The 19092-nt window shown below is 42.0% G+C and overlaps 1 protein-coding gene and 1 long non-coding RNA gene across 2 annotated transcripts in view; one reads left to right on the top strand and one right to left on the bottom strand.

Moving 5' to 3' along the window:
• Positions 1-4760: 4760 nt before the first annotated feature.
• LOC115506147 lies at positions 4761-6579 on the bottom strand. The gene is made up of 2 exons (XR_003966256.1): positions 5873-6579; positions 4761-5022 (listed from the first exon to the last, which is right to left on the bottom strand). It is a non-coding gene; the product is annotated as an uncharacterized LOC115506147 (long non-coding RNA).
• A 535-nt stretch (positions 6580-7114) lies between these two features.
• TTPA (alpha tocopherol transfer protein) overlaps positions 7115-19092 on the top strand; it is a 21583-nt gene continuing 9605 nt past the window's right edge. Inside the window, exons 1-2 of the mRNA XM_030304015.1 lie at positions 7115-7318; positions 14274-14427. Coding sequence (XP_030159875.1) covers positions 7115-7318; positions 14274-14427 — 358 coding nt within the window. The remainder of the gene's footprint in view (positions 7319-14273; positions 14428-19092) is intronic.

Below are 19092 nucleotides of genomic sequence, written 5' to 3' on the forward strand. Positions count from 1 at the left end.
TCTTTGTCCATTCATCTATCAATGGACACTTGGGATACTTCTGTAAGTTGGCTATTGTCAATAATGCTGCAATAAACATAGGAGTGCATGTATCCCTTTGAATTAGTGTTTTTACATTTTTGCGGTAAATACCCAGTAGTGTGATTACTATACTGTAGGGTAGTTCTATGTTTTTAATGTTTATTTATTTATTTTGAGAGAGAACAAGTGGGCACAAGTCAGGGAGGGGCAGAAAGAGAGAGAGGGAAAGAGAGAATCCCAAGCTGGGCTCTATCTCATGACCGTGAGATCATGACCTGAGCTGAAATCAAGAGTCAAACGCTTAACTGACTGAGCCACCCAGGCATCCCAGGGTGGTTCTATTTTTAACTTTTGGAAGAACCTCCATACGGTTTTCCACAATGCCTCCACCAGTTTGCATTCCTACTAACAGTGCATGTGAGTTCCTTTCTCTCCACATCCTTGCCAACACTTGTTTCTTGAGTTTTTGATTTTAGCCTTTGTGACAGGTGTGAGGTGATACCTTATTGTAGTTTGGATTTGCATTTTCCTGATGAAGAGTGATGTTGAGCATCTTCTCATGTGTCTGCTGGCCATCTGTGTGTCTTCTCTGGAGAAATGGCTGTTCACATCTTTTGCCCACTTTTAATTGGGTTATTTTTATTTGGGGTGTTGAGTTGTATCAATTCCTTATATATTTTGGATACTAACTCTTCATCAGATATGTCATTTGCAAATACCTTCTCGCATTCAGTAGGTGGCCTCTTAGTTTTGTTGATTGTTTCCTTCACTGTGCAGAAGTTTTTTATTTTGATGTAGTCCCAATAGTTTAATTTTGCTTTTATTTCCCTCGCCTCAGAAGACATATCTAGAAAAATGTGGCTACAACTGATAGATTACTGCCTGGGCTCTCTTCTAGGATTTTTACGGTTCAGGTCTCACATTTAGGACTTTAATCCATTTTGAGTTTATTTTTGTGTGTGGTGTAAGAAAGTGGTCCAGTTTCATTCTTCTGCATGTAGCTGTCTAGTTTTCCCAATACCATTTGTTGAATAGACTATCTTTTTCCCATTACGTACTCTTCCCTAAATGAGTTAACATTTGTAAAGAACTTAGAATACTACCTGACACATAGTAGGGGTATATACATCTTTGTTTAAATAAACAAACTTTTATATAGGCTTTTACACATGTCATTTTCAAATAAATGCCAGCAGTAAGCGAGATAATATTCCTAACAAGGGGAACAATTTTTACTCTACTAATCCACATGATTCTTGATGCACAACTAAAGAATGGCATGCATGGTTCAAAAATGAAGAAATAAGTACCTAGTTTACGTATCTAAACAAGTGCCTGGTTCACGGATGTGAGGATCTTTGAGGAGAAGCTAGGTCCTTTGAGACCAGTTCCTGTGCTCCAACAAGTGTATACCATGACCCTTCCCCCAAGTCATGCCCAGACGTACCTGCAGCCATTTATCAGAGTAAGAGAACAAGGATAAAGAGAAAGACCTAGTGCATGGGAGGGTTACCAGACATTACGAAGGTAATCCCCAGGGCCCCAACATACCACCGTGGTCTCCAGGCAGAACGGGGCTTGTGGAGGTCAGGTGATAGATGAAGTCTTCACCTGAGTTTATTTTACAATGGACCTGATGAGATAGGAGATTGAGCCTATGATCATTTCCTCACTTTGCAGAATATATAATACAATTAAACATATTTAGTATCTGGCAGAATCCCCATATTGTTTACGACCCACGGAGTAAGTGCTATCATAGAAAAAGCAAACAGAGGCCCTTGAAACTGACCACCCTGCTCCCCGCCCCCTCCCATTCTTCCAGTATCCCCCAAGAGAGTAAACCAAAAGCAGTACCACATTTCTAGGTAACTGCCGAGGTTGGGGCTATTTAACTTACTCCTTTAGTTAGCAAAAGCCAAATGAGTTTTAAAGGATGACTGTGGATTATTGCAAAAGTAATCAGGTGGTGATAAAAATTATTGCTAAGGTTCTAGATGAGGGAGTTTAACCGGAACAAATAAACATTGTGCTACTGACATTGAAAACACGCTCTCCAATTTTTATCAGTGAAGATAATCAGACCCGAGTTTGCCTTTACACAGCAAGGGATTGTGATCTTACTTCACTGTTGTGTAAACTCTCCTGCTTTTTTTGTATAATGTAGTCCAGAGACCTTAATCATCTTAATGTGCCCCACTGGTTGGGCAGACAGGGCTCTGACCAGAAACAGATGGTATACTCAAATTCGACAATTTAGGATAGTTTCATAAAGGGACTATTTACAATAGTGAGGGCATGGGCAACACAAAGTCACCACCACCCTTAGATTTTCTACTGGGTTGAATGATGTCTGCCCAAAATTCATACCCTTCCCAGAACCTCAGAATGTGACCTAAGTTGGAAATAAGTTCTTTGTAGATGTAATCAAGTTAACATGAGGTCGTACTTGATTAGGGTAGAATCTAACCCAATACGACTGCTGTCCTTATAAGAAGAAAATGTAGACATGCCAACACAGGTCAGGGAGATGGCCATGCAGCTATGGAGGTAGAGACCAGAGTGATGTAGCTACAACCCAGGGGTGCCAAGCACTACCACAGGACCTGAAGTTAGAAAGAGGCACAGAACAGATTCTCCCTCACAGTCTCCAAAAAACCAAGCAATCCTGCCCACACTTTGATTTGGCACTTCTACCTCCAGTCTCGTGAGAATAATTTTATTTTTTTTAACATTTCATTTATTTTTGAGAGACAGAGAGAGACAGAACATGAGTGGGGAGGGGACAGAGAGCGAGAGGGAGTCACAGAATCCGAAGCAGGCTCCAGGCTCTGAGCTGTCAGCACAGACTCTGATGTGGGGCTCGAACCCATGAACTGTGAGATGTTGGCCAAAGTAGGACACTTAGCTGACTGAGCCACCCAGGTCCCCTGAGAAGAAATTTTTATTATTTCATCTTTCTTACAGCACTTTGTTATATAGACCTGAGTGGACGAGGGGTGGGTAGTTATGGAAACTCAGAGAAAGTAGCTGTAGCTATAAGAAAGGGCTGTCGAAAAGGCATGGTGGGCTTTGATAAAGGGATACAGTCAATATGGGGCAACCCCATGGGGAGGGAGCTGGGGGAATAAGATCCTGACCTCAAGCTCTTCCCCGTTGCCTCCGCCAGCTAAGCAGAACTGGGAGCCAGAGGGCAAGGAGCACACTGGGGAAATCAATCAGTCAGCCTCACGGCACACAAATGGGAGAGGAGAATGGAGGCTGTACATCGGAGGTGAAAATGGAAAATACTCAGCACTGGACATTAGATGACTCTGTGGAACTGTTGCTAATTTTTTTTTTTTTTTGGTGTGAAAATGGTATTTAGTAATATAAAAAAAATGCACATTATTTACCAATAAAATATGATAGGTAAGGATCCTTTACAATATTTCAGCTTTTTAAAAAAGTGGGAGAGGCAGACAAAACAAGATTGGCAAAACAGCACTGACTGTTGAGGCAATGTACTACTATTGTCTTGCTATGTGTTCGAAAGTTTCCATGGTAAATACTACATTGAAAAGTTTTAAGTGAGGTTTCCCAAGTGATGTAGGATAAACTCTGTGCTTCAGTAGAAACCTACGCTCTGTATAGACTCTAAATGACACCCTCTGGATTATCGGATTCTGATTTCATCTATACTGTCTCACAACTTTATAAATTGCAGGTAACTGATAGCAATGGCACTTAACTCTTATCTCAGAAAATGTGAATTCTGTCCTCTTTGGTAGAGTTTCACTTGGCCTCCCTCGGTCACTGTGGAGGAAGTTAGTCTTGCCTCTATTTGCATATTCATCTTGCATTTCGTATAAAAGTATGCTGCTTTGAAATCTCCTTTGAACCCGTTATAACATCTCTCCGGTTCTCTGCGTACAAGTTAAAATAGAAGTTTTAACACATGTTCACTTTTATGTCTACCTCTTTTTGAAAGTTATCTCTTAGCAGTGATAGATAGTATTTATGTCTTTTTTGTGAAGCTGAAAGTCAAATAAATGAATGCATATACTTATGAACGATTATGTGTTAATGAATAATTAATTGCTAAATAATTTCAGAGTAAATAGTAAGCTACTTGTACGAATAGTAACTAACTTTTCCTCTATTCGTTCCTCATACCATTAGTTCCAAAAACCCCTTTGGAATCTTTGTACCAGAGGACTAGATGGATTTTCAGTAAACATGACAGCTCACTGAAGTGAAATATGCACATAGCAAATTTGAAAAGGCTTCAAAACAAACATTGAGTAACATCTGAAAATCTGTGTTAAGAATTCTAAAGTTTTATATAGATACAAGATACATTGTTGAAAGACACAAGCATGGTCTGCATTATTATTTTTTTAATGTTTATTTAGTTTTGAGTGAGAGAGAGAGAGAGAGAGAGAGCAAGGGAGGAGCAGAGAGAGAGGGAGACACAGGATCCGAAGCAGGCTCCAGACTCTGAGCTGTCAGCACAGAGCCCAACGTGGGGCTGGAAATCATGAACCTCGAGATCATGACCTGAGCCAAAGTCAGACGCTTAACAGACTGAGCCACCCCGGCGCCCCACGTGGTCCGCATTATTTAACAAGTAATCAAGTTTCAGGGTAGGAGTCTCGCCTTATATGTCTACACCTCTTCTCCAATTTCTTTTCTTTCTCTTTCCATTGACATTGCAGTCTTTTCTTTAATGGAACTGCAAACACTGGAATTTCTTCATGTTTTGTTACCGGTATCCACTGCTACCACTGCCATTTCTCCTGGTCATCTGGGCTCCGTGTTGGTTCCGTTTTCACCAAGTTTAATGGCAACCAATCCATTGGTCAGTATTCTTTTGCATTTCTCTTATCAGAGTCTCACAGATCCAGAAATAACAGGACATCAAACCCATACATGGCATACTTCCAAAAAAGAATACCACAGCTGTGTCCATGAGCTCTCACTGAAGTTTCTGCCCACTTTCAAAAAAGCAGATGCTAATTTCTAAGAACAAGTAGAAGAATGTGTTGAAAAATTTTGAAAAGGAAAACATGCTGTACATACACTCTTAATTCACTTTTTTTTATTTTTATTTTTTTTTTGACGTTTATTTATTTTTGGGACAGAGAGAGACAGAGCATGAACGGGGGAGGGGCAGAGAGAGAGGGAGACACAGAATCGGAAACAGGCTCCAGGCTCTGAGCCATCAGCCCAGAGCCTGACGCGGGGCTCGAACTCACAGACCGCGAGATCGTGACCTGGCTGAAGTCGGATGCTCAACCGACTGCGCCACCCAGGCGCCCCTTAATTCACTTTTAAACACATTAAACTATTAGAGAAATCTGGCTTCCCCTGTATTTCTTTTATTGCGACCCAATACCTTCTTCCCGACCGCCCACTTTCTCCTTTACCGGGCAAACTGCTAATGCACCACTAAAGCCAAGCAAATGTCCCCCTTTTAGCGTGCCCAGATCTCCGAGAAGAGACCAGTAGCCTTCCTCTGCGTGTTCACGGCACATTCCCAGTACTTCTTTCATATCAGCTTCACATTGAATTGTAACACCTTGAGACCAATAGCTTTCCATCTCACTCCCAAGTAAAAATCAAAGCTTGGAATCTCTGTCTGTCATTTACATTGTTTTTTCATGGGATTCTGATGATTTACTGTACTGGTTTCCCAGCTCCATCAGACTGGAAGTCACAGCCCGGAGCCCTGCAATCCCAGATATCCCTGGGCCAGCTTCCTCACCTCTTCCAGGGGTTCATAGGAGCATCACTACAGGAGCTATCGCCCTTCCTTGCTTTGTTTCCCCATAGCACGGATCCCCATCTCTCATACCACAATGTCACTTACTTGTCTTGTTTATTGCCTGTCCCCATCCACAAGAATGAAAAGTCCCGGAAGACAAGGGTTTCTGTCTGTTTCACTCACAGGTGTATACTCTGCACCTTGAACAAAGTCTGGAAACGCCAGCAACTCAATAACTGTTCTTGTAATGAATGAAATGGCACGGCCTCTCACCACTGTCTCTTAAGGCAAAGATTTGGCTTTGTTTGTTTGTGCAATTCTAGCATCTACCTGGCACATGGCGTAGATTCGGTAAGAATTAGTCTCATGGATTTCCCTGCAGGACGCAGGTCAATTCTAGGACAGCTGCGGCGGGTAGAGATCAAGAAAACGCCAATGTAACGACCTTTCTGGTTCCCACATCTCATCTTCATTACCTGGGCTCACTTGGATGAGGTCATACACCTTTGGCCAGGCCACTGAAAGACTAGACACGGTGGAGCCCGGGAAGGGAAGAAGCGCACGGTGTTTAAGACTTTTTTCTTTTCTTTTTTTCTTTTTTTTGGCACTTGCTAGTCATCCGTGTTTATCGCTAACAGGATGAAGTCTCAAGAACGGAGAAGACTGCCTGGCTTTGGAGGAAGTGGCCAAGTAGGGAGTCTGTTAAGGTGGCATTAGGGAGTGTTTTTTGGAAACCACTGTGGCAATAAAACGTTTTTTGAGAAGTCTGCTTGGAGCTTTAATGCGCGTAAGGAGGGGCGCTCAGTAGTACTTCGGCCGCAGTGCCATCAAATGGCTGTCCTTCCAGCTCCAAGATGAGAAAGGGATTATGAGAGAAAGAGCAAAGGGAGGGAGAGAGAAAGAGAGGTGGGAAGGAAGCAAAGGCAAGGAAAGAAGGAGGGAGGAAGGCAGGCAAAGAGGAAAGGGAGGGAGGGAGAAAAAGACGGAAAAGTTTCCTCTAGTAGATAGATTTTTTTTTTTTTTTTTTGGAAAAACATCCAAACTCATGGCAATCAGCGTAGGCGAGCAAACTTTCTGACATCCTCCCTTTGGCGGTGGACACCACGCCTTCCCTCACTGGAGAAAGAACGGCTCGGGTTTCCAGAAGGAGCAGCACCGTGGGGGACACCACGCGGCTCCGGGAGCTGGCGCACACCCTCGCGGCCGCGCGAGGCCGGTCGCGGCCCCGCGGGGCGGGCGGGTGGGGGTGCGCGGCCCGCCGCCACCGGGGGAGGGGCCGGAGGGTGGCGCGGCGCCCGCGCTTTTCCCGGCCATCCGGCCCCGGGCGGCCGAAACGGCGGGGCGGGCATGGCAGAGACGCGGCCGGGGCCGGAGCGGGGGCTGCAGCTCAGCGCGCTGCCGGACCAGTCCCCGCTGTTGCAACCCGCCCTGGAAGAGCTGCGGCGCCAGGCCCGGGCGGCCGGCGCTCCGCCGACCCCGCTGCCCCTCACCGATTCCTTCCTGCTGCGGTTCCTGCGCGCCCGGGACTTCGACCTCGACCTGGCCTGGCGGGTAAGCGTGCCTCCCGGCTGCGTTCCCCTCCGCGGGCAGGGCTGGGGGCCCGCCGCGGCTCGGCCCAGACCCCCGCGAAAGCTCGAGTCGCCTGCAGAACCGTGGCGGGAAGGCGCCCCAGACGCGCACCGGGCGGCGGGCGCGGTGGCTGCAGGTGCTCCGAGAAATCCCGCGCGGGTCCTGCCAGTTTCTCAGGGTCGTGGAAACGGAAAACCTAGAAATAGCTGGAGCGCTCTGGGGTGATGGCCCGTTTGACCTCCAACCACTGGAGCTCTGCTCTACATGAGTCTCCCGAACCCATGAGGTTCGGGGCGAATGCCTTTCCTCTCCCTGGCGCAAAGCCGGTGATAGAAACCAAAGTAACAGCTGAGAAGGAGGAAGCCTGGATTCATCACATCTTAGCAGATCACTGCACGTGTGGCCGGGAGTATGGAGTTGCCAGTAAAACTGAAGGTCTGAGGCCAAATTCTAGCAAAAGAGTGCCATTCCTGATAATACTTTGTCAGGACGGTAAAGCCGTCCCGTATATTTTGAGTGGAAAGGTATGGGACGAGCTGGCTCTTCTGTGTTTCCAGGTTTGCTACAGATGGTTGAGAGAAGGGGTGGTGCGAAGACAGGAATCGAAAAGAGAGATGTAACCTTGAGTCTGTCACTTTGGGCTCAGCATCCTTTCCTGTTAAATAATGGTGAGAAAGCCTAGCCCACTGATTTCGAGAATTGAACGTTAGCCAATCTGGCACAGAGCCTGACCTAAGAGTAAGCACCCAGCGATTGAACCTGATCTCGCCCTTTTGCCAACTGGCTTGCTCAATGTCGTGTTGCGAGGTGGGCCGCAGGGGACGTATTATAGTACAGAATGGTAAACATGTCTCGGTATGAGTTTTTTGTCGTTGTTGTTAACTAATTTTTAACCGAAAAAGTAAAGAGCATGGCGGATTTAAAAAATCCGTAAGTAGCAAGGAGTGCAAAGTAAGTTTCTAAAAGTAACTTTCTAAAGGAACAAACTTCCCCACCCAAAACCTTCATTTCATTGGTCGGTTACCCAGAAGCAGTTACTGTTACATGTTTCTCTTTCTGGGTATAGTCTGAGCTCACGCGGCATAGGTATGTGTTTTACGTTTGGCCTTTATTTTATTTTATTTGTTTACATAATTTCTCATAGAGATCAGCCTATTTCAGCATGTGTGCATACATTTTATTCTTTCGGGGAGCTGTGTGCAATTCCATTGTATGAATTAATTATAGTAACATTTATTAACAGTCCCCTGTTACTGGACATAGGAGTTGTCATCAGCCAGCAGCAATGCCATCATGCATGCTGTTCATTCCTTCAACGATTATTTTTTGAACTGAAATTAGCCTGGCGGTGTACAAAATGCAGTAGATAAGAGACACGGGGTTTCTTCCATCACCAAGTGGATTTTGTAGTATGTCTTTATACATTTGTCTTTGTGCAAAAACAGGAATATATCCTTATAAGGTAAGTTCAGCCTGTACAGTTGCTGAAGAGGTGCATGTTCAATGTTGATGAATGCAACAACTGTCCTTCAAAGTGTTTGCACTAACTTTATCACTTTTATGCTACAGAATGACTTTTTCTTCCTATTATCACCCACCCTGTACTATCAAACATTATGATCTGTGTCAACCTGCTTGGTGAAAAATTGGTTCTCATTGTAATATGCATTTTTTAAATTATAAGTGAGGTTAATCATGTTTCGTATACTTAAAATTTTTAAATTATTTTCCAGTTAACTGCCTGTTTTTACCATTTGTTAATTCTCTTCCATTTTGTTCACATAAAATATACATATAATTTTTTATTCATAAAATATCTTTATGTTTAAAGAAAATAAGCCTTTCTCCTAGTTTGTTGTCTTTTGACATTGCTTGTACTATTTTTTTTTTCTCGGCAGAGTTTAAACATTTCTATGTAATCAAATATATCAGATTGTTCTTTGATTGCTTCTGGGTCTTATAAGCTCTTCTCCTCTCCAAAATTTTCTATAGTAATTTATGACTTCTCTTTTTAATGTTGGAGTTGCTAATCTACTGAGATTTATTTTGATGTTAGGAATGAAATAAGAACCTGACTTTAATTTTGTTTTGTCAGATGTCTACCCAGGTATTCCAACATCATGAGCAGTAAACTAAATTCAGCAACTACTAAATACAAACACAACCTTAGGTCCTATGAAGAGTACAGTTCAAATGAGGCATAAACATATAAATGTGTAGAGGTAACTAATAATAAAAAAGTGAATGATTTACCGATTTCATTTTAGCTGCTTTTTAGAAGTAATGTCTAGGGGCGCCTGGGTGGCTCAGTCCGTTAAGCGTCTGACTTTGGCTCAGGTCATGATCTCACAGTGTGAGTTCGAGCCCCACGTCGGGCTCTGTGCTGACAGCTCAGAGCCTGGAGCCTGCTTTGGATTCTGTGTCTCCCTCTCTCTCTGCCCCTCCCCCGCTCACGCTCAGTCTCTGTCTCTCAAAAAATGAATAAACCTTAAAAAATAATAAATAAATAAAAGTAATGTCTAAACAAAAGAAGAAATAAAATTTACCCCCAGCCTCTGCTATATATGTTATTTCCTGTATTCTTTATTTTCCTGAATTGTTTTCATTGCACCATATCCTTGAGGAATTGGCCGGCAAGACTGTCTAAATCCATTGGATAGGGATCAAGTGTCTGTGAACGTTTTGCCTCACTTTTCTGCCAACTGAAAAGGAAAGGGAAAGGCTTAGAGTGTGAAACTATTTTTTTTTTCATTTTCCACCATAAAAGCAGCTAATTCAACTCAAAGTCCCTTATTTATAATATAAAAATCCCAAAGTTTTAGCATATGAAGAAAGCTTGATAAGCCCCTCAGTTACATTGAAACTTCTCATTATTCTAGTTTTTATGTTTCAAGTTATAATGAATTAATGAGGTTTTTATGATTCTAATAGCTTATGGAGTACCAGGTATTTTGGTAAATAGTGTTTGTGCGGATTATGTCATTATTCACTTATTTTGGAAGAAACTGAGATGCAGAGAGTAACTAGTCCGAAGTCATTTATTAAGTGGTAGAGCAGGGATCTGAACTTGGCTTGATGTTTGCAGAGCCTATGCTCTCAAGCACACTACACTTGACCCTTCTGTTTAAAACAATGAACTTAAAACAGCCAACTGTTAACCTTTGCCTGTCCCACATATTCTTGTGAATTCCTGTCTTTTACAAGTGACTAGTTCAGTTCCTTATATTTTTGCTCCGTGTGGCAAGTTTTTTTATCTTTTAAATATTTTTATGGTTTTCCCAAAGTCTTTGCAGCTTTCAAAATCCATTGACTCTCCCTGCTAATTTCCCTTTCAATGTAGCTTCTTTTGTAAATGTAGCTTCTTTGGTGTTTTCTTCTCCAAAAAATTGGGTAACAGTAGTTACCTCTCAGGATGGTTGTGAGAAGGAATTGAAATGATGCCATTGAACCCTATAAAAGCTGCACATAGTCCTTATTTTGTTTGAAAGTACGTGAAAAATGTAAGAAGAAACATACTCGATTACAACGCATAGTTAAAATAAACCATAGCTTTTATTTATTTAATGATTCCTAATTGTGGTACAAAAGAGTTGCCTTCCAGTAATGAATATTGACCTGCTTCCAGTTTTCTGTTGTTGTGGACTTTTGATGATTTGTTTGAGAATTGCTCAGTAGCAGTTTACGTCATTTATATAACTTATTTATATGTCAGCCGGGGTTTTGAATTGATTTATCAATGGAAAAGTAATCATCAAAGATCCGAGTTTAGATATTTCAATTTGCAAAAGCTGAATGTCCAAGCATAAGAGTGATTTGCACATCTTTACAAAAGCCAGTTTCTCAGGTTTGTGAATTCAGCTGGCTTACTCATGCATTCATTTATTCTTTCATTCAACACATGTACATATCTACCTGGTGCCCAGCACTCTGCAGAGATCAATCAGCCGAAGACGCTGTCTCCGTTACCTAACAGATCCCTTTTAATGAGCCTACAACTTCTATGGCTCCATGGTAAATTCAGATCATTCTTTTTATATAGGTGCTGATATGCTGCATCTAGCGTTTTCCTTGAATCAGTATTAAAAGGACTATTTGTATATCTGAGGGACCATCGAAGTAATGAGCATTGTAACATGCTTTTAACCTTTGTTCTGATGCCCTCTCAGACAGGAGGAGGAAGAGAAACTCATAGAGTAGAATGAATATATCAGAATCTACAATGTACCTTTTGTTCTTTCTGCTTTGGGTAGCTGCTATTTAGGTCACCAGTTATTTCGTTGTTGGCAGATTTATGGACTTTTTTCGTTCTTACCTCTCAGTTTCATTTAACTTGTAGCAACTCTCTTTTTCTAAAACAATTCGGAAAAGTTTATCAAATGAAGAAATGAGAGGGAGAAAAACAGAAATAGAGAAAGTTGGAAAGACAATATCCGTGCTAGAGAGAAAGGAGAGAGGGGCAGCTGGCACACATAACTTCTCCCTCCCTTCTGTGCATCACGGTATCACTTCTCCTGTATACAGTCCAACCAGCTTTTCTCGTTCTTCAGCCTTTTCCAGTCACTTACATTGCCCAAGGGTTGGAATTCCCCCTTCTGCTTGGTTTTTGAATTTGTATTTGTAGTTTCTCATCCAGAGCATAACAACTTTGTGATCACACCTGTCATGTTTATTCCAATGACAATGGGATCCGTCCCTTCCTTTCATCTGAACCTCAGTTCCCCACTGCTAGCAGACCTCTTCAAACGCAAAACAAACATGTTGGCATTTTACAAAAATTGAGAACACGGAAAATCGTGACGAGGAAAATTTTAAAATCACAAATTTTACATGCATAATTTGATTTTAGGATTCTCCACAAGACACTGGCAATATTTGTTTTTTTTTTTTTTTTTTTTTTTTAATTTTTTTTTTTCAACGTTTATTTATTTTTGGGACAGAGAGAGACAGAGCATGAATGGGGGAGGGGCAGAGAGAGAGGGAGACACAGAATCGGAAGCAGGCTCCAGGCTCTGAGCCATCAGCCCAGAGCCTGACGCGGGGCTCGAACTCATGGACCACGAGATCGTGACCTGGCTGAAGTCGGACGCTTAACCGACTGCGCCACCCAGGCGCCCCGGCAATATCTGTTTTACTTGTAAATGCAGAGTAACCATTACTGGTGGTTCTTTTAAAACAGGATTCCTTCACACTTTGCCATCCAGGCATATTGTTCCACCCTGAACACAAATCTCAATTAAAACATTGATTTTGGGGGCACCTGGGAAGCTCAGTCCATTAAAGATCCGACTTTGGCTCAGGTCATAATCTCACGGCTCGGCTTGTGAGTTCGAGCCCTGCGTCTGACTCTGATGACAGCTCAGAGCCTGGAGCCTGCTTTGGATTCTGGGTCTCCCTCTCTGTCTGCCCCTTCCCTGCTCGTGCTGTGTCTCTCTCTCAAAAATAAACATTAAAAAAATTTTAAACATTGATTTTTGTTGTTTTTCTATTAGTAGAAAGAATAGTAGTGGTATAGAGATGTTCCTTTGTATCTTTGATTTAGCCCATGTTTTTGAAGGAAAAGAAAATGAAACCAAAAAATCCTAGTTACCTTTAATATAAACCTGCACTATGATACTTGGATGAGCAATATAAACCCAAATAACTCCCAATTATCACAACAGCAGTGGTAACTACCACTCATTATGCCCGTGTATGATTTAACCCTACCGGGCAGATATAGAGAAAACAAGACTCAAGGGAGTTAAATATTTACCCAAGATCACACAGGTAACGAATGGTAGAGTTAAGATTTTTCTGAAGCAGCAGCCTGGGAATTTAACTTTTCACTACAAAACATGGCTTGTATGATGCAGCCATTATTGACAGGTCAGCTCCAGGGAGCACAAGCATTTTACTCTGTTCGTTGTTGTAACTCAAGCCTCTACACAGTGTGTGGAATATTGTAGATGCTCCCAAAATATTTGTGGAGCGAATTTGTTTGGTTTCTCTTCTTCCTTGTTTCAGAAAGGACTAAATGTGGATGTTTCAGTTATCTATCGCTGAGTAACAAATCACCCCCAAATTTAGTAGCTCAAACCACAACTATTTATTTGTCTGTGATTCTCTAATTTGGGCAGGGCTGTGTGGGGCTCATCTCTGCTCCACATTGCATCAGATGGGAACTTGGCTGAGATCAGACTGAGAATGGCTCTGGTTGTCCAGTGTCTCTCTCCACCTAGACTTACCATTTGGCAATCTTAGTCTTTTTTTTTTTTTAATTTTTAATGTTTATTTATTTTTGAGAGGGACAGAGACAGAGTGTGAGCATGGGAGGGGCAGAGAGAGAGGGAGACATAGAATCTGAAGCAGGCTCCAGGCTCTGAGCCGTCAGCACAGAGCCCAACTCAGGGCTCAAACTCATTAGCCAAGCCGTGAGATTGTGACCTGAGCTGAAGTCAGATCTTTAATGGACTGAGCCACCCAGGCTCCCCTTAGTAATCTTAATCTTATGTGATATCTTGATCCCAAAAAGCAAACACAGAAAGTCCCAGACTTCCTAAACTAGCACAGTGTCACTTCTGCCAAAGCAAGATGTAAGACCAGCCCAGATTCAGGGAGGAGGAGGAGGAGGAGGAATCAAATGGATCCCACCTTTGATGGGATGAATGGCGCATGTGTACCTGGAGGGGTGGGTATTTGCAGCTGGTTTTGGAGACTACCGGCCATAGGAGACAAATGAAAATTACTCAACTCTGAATTTGTGGTGAAGTCTTATCACCTGAGATCCTTGATGAAGAGAACTTTAATTTTTACAGCTAAAAAAAAAAAAAATACGCCAGATTACAATCCTGACATAATGGATGGAAGGGGCCACACATAATGCCAAGGCTTTGCTACCATTTTTACGAAGTGCTTACCAGGTATGTTATCTGTAGACAATTTTTATTTTATTTTTCAGTTACTGAAAAACTATTATAAGTGGAGGGCAGAATGTCCAGAAATAAGTGCCGATCTACGCCCTAGAAGTATCCTTGGCCTTCTGAAGGCCGGTTACCTTGGAGTTCTGAGAGCCAGAGATCCCGCTGGCAGCAAAGTTCTTATTTACAGAATTGGTAAGTCACACGTAGTACTTTTTTTCTTTTTCTTTTTTTTCTTGACTGCCCTACTGAAAGCTTTAATGAGTCCATATTTAAGAATTCAGCTTTTTAGGTTTTCACTTAGGTTTAATTAAGATTTTAATGTCCCTCAAATATAATAAAACTGGCAATTGTGAGAAAATTAAAAAAACCAGTGAAAATCTTACTTCCATTCTTCCACACAGTCAACTGTATAAAATAAGAGAGAAAGAAAACAGAGTAGAGAAATAAGGAAAAAAGGTGAAAACATCAAGGTAAAGGCTTTAAAAAGTACTCAGTAGGAAATCCAAATAAGAATTCTGAACTGTAATAATGCCACATGAGAGCATGGATTTTGTCTGTTCAGTGTGTCCCAAACACTGAAACCAGGGCCTAATACTTAAATACTTCTGGAGTGAGTGAATGGCTAGTGGGTTAACCCCCCAGGGCTGGGGAGGCAGGGGCCCACTCTCTGGGATGAGAAAGGAGCATTCCCGGGTAGTTGGAAGACAGTGTATTCCACATGGCCCTCTTGTCACATCTTCCCCCTTTTCACATCAGGCCTTCCTGGTATTTTCCGTAGGTTGGTGACTGCCCCTTCCTTTGACCTTTGTGTGGCTAAAAATGGTGCGTAACAGAGGACTCACATGGCCCCCGGCATCCTCCCTTGGCCCAGTGGGAAGGACAAAGATAACGAATATTTCATGAATTATAATCTTACAAAAACTTTTGCATCTGAAAATATTCTAGGGAACTTTAAAATATCTACAGATTTGCTTTTTCTGCCTGATTATAGGTAACTCAACTGTTACCTGTAACTCCACTGTTTATGATCTTGCAAGAAGACACTGCATTCAATTCTTTAGGGTATCAGAAGATGGGGTAGAAGGATTCCGGTTTTCTCTCCAGCTTACGTATTGAGTACACCTGGGTCAATCGTGAAGCTGTTATCTATAAAGCAGACATCACAATGTCTGTCCTGTCTTCTTGTCACCCCGCCAGTGTTCTAGGAAGATGAAGGACGTCCCCCAAGTTATTTAGGGGTAGCGTTGCCAGAGTTAAGATAGTATCCTTGTTTTGTATAGCAAGTAAACATACATTTTATGAAAATATGGTGTGTCCAGTTTGCATTTGAATTTCAGATAAACAGCAAATAAGTTTTTAGTATGCATGGGGCACACTTACGTTGAAAATTACATCCTGATCATCTGAATTCCAGTTTTCACAGGGAGTCTTATATTTTATCTGCAATGCTAGTTGGAGGTCCCAGGAATATAAAGCTGAAACCTGCAGGGGATTCTTTCTGCAAGTGTCCTGACTGTACTGCCTGGCTGGAGTTTGTTTTTTGGTTTTTGGTTTTTGTATTTTTTTTTGTTTTTTGGGTTTGTTCATAAATTACCTGGGGGCAAGTTAAGAAGTACAAATGACACCTTGAAAGTAAAAAGCAAATGTAGTACTTTGATCATAAGTACCTTAACACTGGGGGCACCTGGCTGGCTCAGTCAGTGGAGCCAGTGACTCTTGGTCTCGGGGTTGTAAGTTTGAGCCCCACACTGGGTGCAGAGATTACTTAAAAATAAAATCTTTAGGGGCGCCTGGGTGGCTCAGTCAGTTGAGTCCTGATTTTGCACTGACGGCTTAGAACCTGCTTGGGATTCTTTCTCTCCCTCTCTCTCTCTCTCTGCCCCTCCCCTGCTCAAACACACACACTCTCTCTTTCTCTTGCTCTCAAAATAAATAAACTTAAAAAAATTAAAAATAAAGCCTTTATAAATACATACATACATATATACCTTAACAGTGAATCAATAGTCTTCTATTGCTTAGGGAGGGTTTCTTGTAGTACATTAATAGTTAAGTATACTGTTTAACTAAAAGAGATTTTAAAGTCAAGAAAACATGTAGGTCAGTGATGGTCAGGGCAGCAAGGCATGTAGCGAATTTCCTGTGTGTTATGTAGAATAAGATGTTATTCTAGGGTGAAAAGGAGAATCAGGAGAGGTTTAGGAGTAAAATGAAAGGATAGAATAAAGAGTTATGAATTTCCTCAACTTAACTGAATTAATGGGAGGAACTAAAGGAAATCTGTGGTAGAGGGTTTGGGACATTAGCATCACCCCCTTTGCCTAGGTATCATGTCTGCAGTAAACGCAGTGACAAAATGTACAGAGCCTTTTCGCCATCCTGTCAGGGCAATACAAGGTGAAACTCAGTTTTTGCCATTATTAGCTCACAAGCCAGAGCATATCATTTTATGCTTTTGGGACCCACTACTATACCCCAGCAGCAAAAATACAATTAGCAGTGACCGTTAACTTTGACCGTGGCGTAGTTCTTAGGAATACAAGTTCTACAGCACATTGACCAGGTTGGAACTCCAGCTCTGCTACTTTCTAGCTACATGGGAAGTCGTACCTGTAATCCCATTTTCTCATCTGTCAAACGGGCATAGTAAAAACCCATCTCACAGGGTTGCTGGGAGCGTTAAATGTCATAATATATACGAAATATAATTAGAACGTTACCTGACATATAAGAAGCACTCGATAAATGTTAGATAGATGCTGAAAAAGGAATTAGAAATCTAAGGCCTGTTTTTCTTTTGCCTCAAAGAAGCTTCGAGCCTAGACCAGTGCTATCCAGTGGAATTTTCTATAATGATGAAATTGTTCTGCAATAGCCACTAGCCACATGTGACTATTGAGCACTTGAATGTGGCTTTTGCAACTAAGAAACTGAGGTTTTAATTTTACCCAATGGTAATTAATTTAGGTTTAAATAGCCACACGTGGCTAATGGCTACCATATTGGACAGCACAGGTCTAGACAACTATGTTGGTGAGCTCAGAAATTTAGGTCAGCCACTATTTTCTTAACTGCAGACTTTCAATCATTCTGCTCCTAGTTTTCACCATGGTAGCTTTCTGCCAATGTCTGAAGTAGTATATTATATTTGAGCTGGGTTATCCATGAATTGATTATTCAAATTCTTACCAGGCAGCTGAGGCTCTTAAAAAGCAAGGGGCAATCCTATTGTGCCTACCTGGGAATGCTTCTGATGGTCTCTTCTCCATATATCTTTGAATTTTTCTTTGCTAGTAGACACTTCCCATCAATATTTAAATCTGTTAAGGGTCAGCCATCCAAAACAAAGCGAAAACTCCTCCTCAATCCCACCAGACCCTCCAGCCTCCGCTCCAGCTATCTCCCCACTCCTCATTCTCGGCCAAACATCTTAAATTAGTGATGTTCACCATCTGTATTTTCTCAGTTTTTCACAATTGCTCTCAAGCCACCCTGGCCTAATTTCACTCCCACCTCTGTGCTGAAATGACCTTAACAAATCATCAGTGGCCTTCTTTTCACCAAATCTAATGGACATGTTCGGTTCTGTTTGACTTGATCTCTCAACACAGCAAACCACTTCCTCTTACTGGAGATATCCTCTTTCCCTGGCTTTTCTGATGCCACATTCTCCTGATGTTTTCCTGGCTTACCTCCTTCTTAGTCTCCTTTGCTGGCACCACCTATTCTATGACCCTTTAAATTCTGAAATTCCTTAGGGTATTGGCCTCAACCTCCTGTTCTGATGCTACTTTCTGCATAGACCTAAGACAATCCCTATTGTGCTGTCTCACCCCCATATCTCCTGTCCCCAGGGACCCATACAACCAGCTCCTTGTTCCGTCTGTATCCAGTTAGATGTCTCTCAGTCACCATTTTTACATGTCCAAAAGTATGTATGATCTTTTCCTCCCCAAACATTTCTCTTCCACTGTTTTCTATCTCAGTAAATGGTACCACCATTCTACCCAGCTGTCCAAGCCAGAAACTGGTGCTTTGAAACTTTGCCATTACTTACTCATGAATCTTCCCCCCCCCCCTTTTTAATTTGTTTTGTTAGACACTCCATGGAACCTTCAATATGAAGACTTACATCTTTTTCCGCGTTGGAACATTTTTCTCTACTGTTACTCCCCTTTCCTCTATTCCCCATTCTCTGCATTATTACCTTCCAGAACTCTAATTAGTTGGATGTTGAAACTTCTGCTAGCTGCCTGTCGCCAACTGCATGAGTCTTTTGATACATACATATCAATTCTTGGCTCTTTTCAGAGAATTCCTCAGCTTGGTATTCCAAACCATTATCCACTCGTTGGCTTTGTCTTTTCTGCCATTTGTCCCTTCAGCTGAGATTTGCTTGAATTGCCATCTTTTTATTTCCAAGATCTCAGCTGATTCTTTCAGATAATATTTTGTCCTGGGGCGCCTGGGTGGCTCAATCAGCTAAGCATCTGACTCTTGGTGTTGGCTCAGGTCACAACCTCACGGTTTCTGGGTTTGAGCCACACATCTGGCTCTGCACTGACAGTGCAGAGCCTGCTTGGGATTCTCTCTCTCTCCTTCTCTCTCTGCATCTTCCTTGCTTGTGCTCTCTCTCTCTCTCAAAATAAATAAATAAACTTAAGTAACAACATGTTCTTGTAATAGCCTGCATTATTCTTTTTTTTCCCCTCACAAACTATTTTGCTTCTTTTTAATGTCTCTTGCTTTATTAACTGTTTTCTTGTGTTTTAGTGCCTTTATCTATTGAGTGTGACTCCCTTCTTCCTTGAATGTGTATATTTTTAAAAATTCTTATAATACTGAATGACTGCGTAT

The sequence above is a fragment of the Lynx canadensis genome, chromosome F2 (assembly GCF_007474595.2).
Source record: "Lynx canadensis isolate LIC74 chromosome F2, mLynCan4.pri.v2, whole genome shotgun sequence".
NCBI classification, from domain to species: domain Eukaryota; kingdom Metazoa; phylum Chordata; class Mammalia; order Carnivora; family Felidae; genus Lynx; species Lynx canadensis.